Here is a 5,131-nt window from a genome sequence, read left to right on the forward strand (position 1 = left end):
GGCCTATTTCAAAGAATTTTGAGTAATAAAATTCAGGGAAATGTACTACAAATCTATAAAGCGATTCAGCTAAAATAGCTCTGATAAAACCAGGCCCATTGGTTTTTGTTTGGTGGAAGGGAGGGGGATGTTTACATCATAATGCTACCAGTTTCTCTGTGTGGAATTTGTATTGTCCTAAACTGTGAACTAGATCAAAGCTGAAAATTGAAGGGCCAATCCTCTACTCCATTTTGAAGAAAATCTGACGAAAATTTAAGGGACTTTGTGTCCAAGTTGAACGCTCTCTCCTTCATTGTTTGAATCTGCCTTTTAAAAAGTCATTTCGAATAGTTTATATCAAAATTACATTCCTAACAGATTCTGGTTTGTCCTTCAAACGAAATTCGGGTTATTTATAGAGAACTGTGGTAGCACATGTAGTATTTGGTGTCTGGGTTTAGCATAATAAAGGCTAATACAATATAGTATTCCAATAAAAGTATGTCTTAATCTAATAGGGCAATATTCTAAATAACAAACATCAGAAATGTTAATGAGCAATTCTTTTTTTTTTTTTTTTTTTTGAGACAGGGTCTCATTCTGTCACCCAGGCTGAAGTGCAGTGGCATGATTTTGGCTCAATGCAACCTCTGCCTCCTGAGTTCAAACAGTGCTCGTGCTTCTGCCTCCCAAGTAGCTGGGACTACAGGCATCAGAGACCATGCTTGGCCAATTTTTTGGTATTTTTTTTTTTTTTTTTGTAGAGACGAGGTTTCGCCATGTTATCCACGCTGGTCTTGAACTCCTGGGTTCAAGTGATCCACCCACCTTGGCCTCCCAAAGTGGTGGGATTACAGGCATGAGCCACTGTACCTGGCCTGCATTCATTTTTTAAGTTATATAAATGTTTTGTTGCTTCAACAGAACAGATGCCAGGGTGTGCTTTTTTAAAAAATTTGTCTATGTAAACACATGTTAATACTAATTTGAGTCACTACTTTTATTCTTTATTATCACATTTTCCAAGTTTTGGCACCCAAACTTGGCAAACATCATGTAGATTTGTACAAACATACATATACATATATACACATATTTATAGCCCCAGCTTCCTCATTAAACTGTGCTCAGGCTCCTTGTAAAAGAGGTAAAATGGTGAGAAGATAAAAATCAGGGAAAACATGAATAAATCCTGATTGACAAATCTTATTGTTATGAATTAAGGCAGACATTTTAAAGCAAAATCCATCACTTTACTAAAATTTCCACTAAGCTACAGCTTCAGATATTTACAAGAAAAATAAACATCTTTTAACATACTTCAATGTGGTTTAACAGCAAGCTAGCTGAGGAGTTGTATTTTGTTATTTCAGGTAACTTTTTATTAAGAAACAGTTAATATTTCAGTGATTAAAATTTCAGGTGTTCAAAACTCAGGAAGGGTCATCATTATACTCTGAAGCAAAATTCTTCAGGTACTCATCTTTAAATAACTACTCAAATCCATCACAGTCACATTCAGGCTTTCAACTTTTAAAAGCATTTAATGTTTGGTAACTAGTTCCCCCCCCCTCAATGTTTGGTAACTGAAGAGTAGATATGATTAGTGTACTCTCGGTCTTTTGATTTTATTTTTTTCTGTAGAAGCTTTCCTTTTTTGTGATAATCCAGGCCCAAGTTCCTTATTATTCTGAAGAAATGAAATAGCTTCTGGTAGACAGTAATTTTCTACATGAGGAGGTGATTCCTATAAAAGGAAAAAAAAAAAATGATTTTTAAAAAATGATTTCAAACATTTACATGATCTGGTAATATATATTTTTTAGAAAATCTCAGGCCTCTCAGGGATGAAGCTAATAAACTTAAAGGAAAATGCATATTCATTCCTAGGTTCCAGCAAATTAAACAAAATGGACGCTGTGGAACAAAGTCTCACCTTTTATCAGAGAAATACGTGTATAGCTCAGAGTAGGGCAAGCTCAGATCTTACAAACATTTCGTATCAGTGTTTTTAATCCCCACTTTAGAGATAAAAATGAAAAAGGTAAAATAAAACAACCAATGTCACATAACTAGCAGGTAGCAAAGCCAAAATGCATACTCTACATACCCTATCTGACTCCAAAACCCTTGCATTTCCCCCCTACAACCAACAGAGAAGAAATGGATCTTTCCCCCCTTATTATGAGTGTAATAAAACTTAAATTTCTAGCAACATGGCAGACTGGGCAACCTGAAAATGAATCACCACAAAATACCAAGTAAGAGCCTTTTGATTCGGTTCTTCCATGGATAACAACTACAAAGTCTGACCAAAATATATTAAAAGCAACCACAGACCCTGGAGAATAAATAAATAAATCAAATAGGGGGACTGGGGGTGCAAATTCAGTGTATGAAGTACATTGCCTGCTAAACAACACAATACTCTTTGGAGGAGCAAAAGAACAGAACAGAATCTAGAGTTTCTTTTTTTGGGGGAGATGGGGGTCTTGCTATTTTGCCCAGGCTGGTCTCAAACTCCTGAGCTGAAGCAATCCTCCTGTCTCAGCCTCCTGGGTAGCTAGGACTACAGGCATACCACCATGCCAGACTTGAATCTAGAGTTTCTACAACTTATTCATGATGTCCAGAATATATCCAAAATTACTCCACATGTAAAGAAGCAAAACATGACCCATTTCTTAAGAAAAAATCAGAATCATTTAAATAAACAAATACTTAGGTATAAACTTAACAAAACATACATAGGATTTATATGCTGAAAATTACAAAATATTCATGAAAAATTAAAGACCACCTAAATTAATAATGATATTCCATGTTCATGGAATAGAAGACTCAATGTGATAAAGATGCAGATTCAAAATGATCTGTAAGTTTAATGAGATTCCTATCAAAATTCCAATAAGGTTCTTTTTATAGACATGAATAAGCTTATTTAAAAACTTATATAAAAAGATACAGGCAAAAAAAAAAAAGCTGCTAAAATAGCTAAAACAATCTGGAAAGGAATAAAGTGGAAGGAATCACCTGCTATACTGGAGTTTACTTTATATAGGTATAGTCATCTAGGCAGGGAAGTACTATAGAGGGAAAGAGACACATGGATCAATGGAACTGAAAAAAAGAACCCAGAAACCCACACAAATAAATATGCCTAAATGAACTTTTTTTTTCTCTTGCTCTTGTTGCTCAGGCTGCAACCTCTGCCTCCTGGGTTCAAGCAATTCTCCTGCCTTAGCCTCCTGAGTAGCTGGGACTACAGGTATACGCCACCACAGCTGGCTAATTTTGTATTTTTTGAGATGGAGTCTCACTCTATTGCCCAGACTGGAGTGTAGTGGTGCGATCTTGGCTCACTGCAGCCTCCACCTCCCAAGTAGCTGGGATTATAGGTGTGCACTGTCACACCCAGCTAATTTTTGTATTTTTAGTAGAGATGGGGTTTCACCATATTGGCCAGGCTGGTCTCAAACTCCTGACCTCAGGTGATCTGCCTGCCTCGGCCTCCCAAAGTGCTGGGATTAAACACTCCTCCCTCTAAAAGGTAAATATCTGCTTTAGAAGGCCAATGGATATAATTCTAAAAATATTAAATTAACACAAAAAAAGGCAAGAAAGAAAAGGAAGAACAAGGACAAAGAGCAAACAGAAAACAAACAGCCAAAAAACCCATCCCTAAATCCAATCATATCAATAATTACACAATGGACTAAACACTCCAAAGAATAAAAGAGCAAGGCCCAACTACATCCTGTCTATAACAAAGCCATTTTAAATATAAGACACAGACAAGTTTAAAATTAAAAACCATGAAAAGAGTTATCATGGCACAGAGCAAACAGATAAAGGCTCTATTAACCTCAATGTACATTCAAGACAAAGTAGGCCCAGAGACACATGTTATAACAAAGAATATGTGCAAATCACAAAAATTATATATGAGTAAACAACTAGCAACAAAGTTTGAAATAAATGGGGTAAAAGCTGACAGAATTAAAGAGAAAAAATAGACAATTCCACAGTCACCTGGAGATTTTAGTATCATTAATTGATATAACTAAACAAAAAAACACGGAAAATCTGATCAACATTATCAACCACATTGACCTATTTGATATTTTCAGAACACCACACTCAACAACTGCAGAATATAAAATCTTTCACATACATAATATGCTCATTAAGATAGATGAAGGGGTGATAAAACATGTCTTGATAACTTTAAAAGAATTAAAATCAGAGTACATTCTGTGATTACAATGGAATTCAACGAGCAATCACAAATAAAAAAGATAGAAAAAAATCCTCTTATATTTGGGAACTAAACAACAGACTCCTAAATAAGCCAGTTATAAATGAAAACAAGTTACCAACATCAGGAATAAACTTATTTATTTATTTTTTGAGACAGAGTCTTGCTCTGTTACCCAGGCTGGAGTGCAGTGGCATGATCTCAGCTCACTGCAACCTCTGCCTCCCAGGCTCAAGTGATTCTCCTGCCTCAGCCACCCTAGTAGCTGGGATTACAGGCGTGCACCACCACACCCAGCTAATTTTTTTGTATTTTTAGTAGAGATGGGGTTTCACTATGTTGGCCAGGCTGGTCTCGAATTCCTGACCTCAAGTGATCCACCCGCCTCAGCCTCCCAAAGTGCTGAGATTACAGGCCTGAGCCACCAAGTATGGCCAGGAATAAACTTATTACAATTAAACGGTAATAAGATTATTATGAAGAACTTTATGCCAACAAGTTTGACAAGATTAAATAGATATATTAGAGAATATCAGTTATTAAAAACTGACATATGATGAAACAAAAAATAGGAAAAGCTCTGTACCTAGTAAAGAAAGTTTGTTACAAAAACCACATATAAAGAAAACTCCAGGCTGGGCAATCATGCCTATAATCCTAGTACTTTGGGAGGCTGAGAGGATCGCTTGAGCACAGCATGGTGAAATCCCATCTCTACCAAAAATACAAAAATTAGCCGGGAGTAGTGGTGTACATTTGTAGTCCCAGCTACCTGGGAGGCTGAAGTGGAAGGACTGTTTGAGCCCAGGAGGCGGAGGCTGCAGTGAGCTTAGATCATGCCATTGCACTCTAGCCTGGGTGACAGAGCCAGACCATGCCTCAAAAAAAAAA

General features: G+C 36.6%; 1 protein-coding gene across 8 annotated transcripts in view; it reads right to left on the reverse strand.

The window, feature by feature from the left end:
- Positions 1-967: 967 nt before the first annotated feature.
- Positions 968-5,131, reverse strand: part of TOPBP1 (DNA topoisomerase II binding protein 1) — a 74,700-nt gene continuing 70,536 nt past the window's right edge. For all 8 annotated transcript variants that reach the window (XM_017505710.2, XM_037730348.1, XM_017505714.2 and 5 more), the window contains one exon: positions 968-1,729. In XM_017505710.2, the coding sequence (XP_017361199.1) occupies positions 1,586-1,729 (144 nt within the window). In that variant the 3' untranslated portion in view covers positions 968-1,585. The remainder of the gene's footprint in view (positions 1,730-5,131) is intronic.

The sequence above is a fragment of the Cebus imitator genome, unplaced genomic scaffold, assembly GCF_001604975.1.
Source record: "Cebus imitator isolate Cc_AM_T3 unplaced genomic scaffold, Cebus_imitator-1.0 Scaffold340, whole genome shotgun sequence".
NCBI classification, from domain to species: Eukaryota; Metazoa; Chordata; class Mammalia; order Primates; family Cebidae; genus Cebus; species Cebus imitator.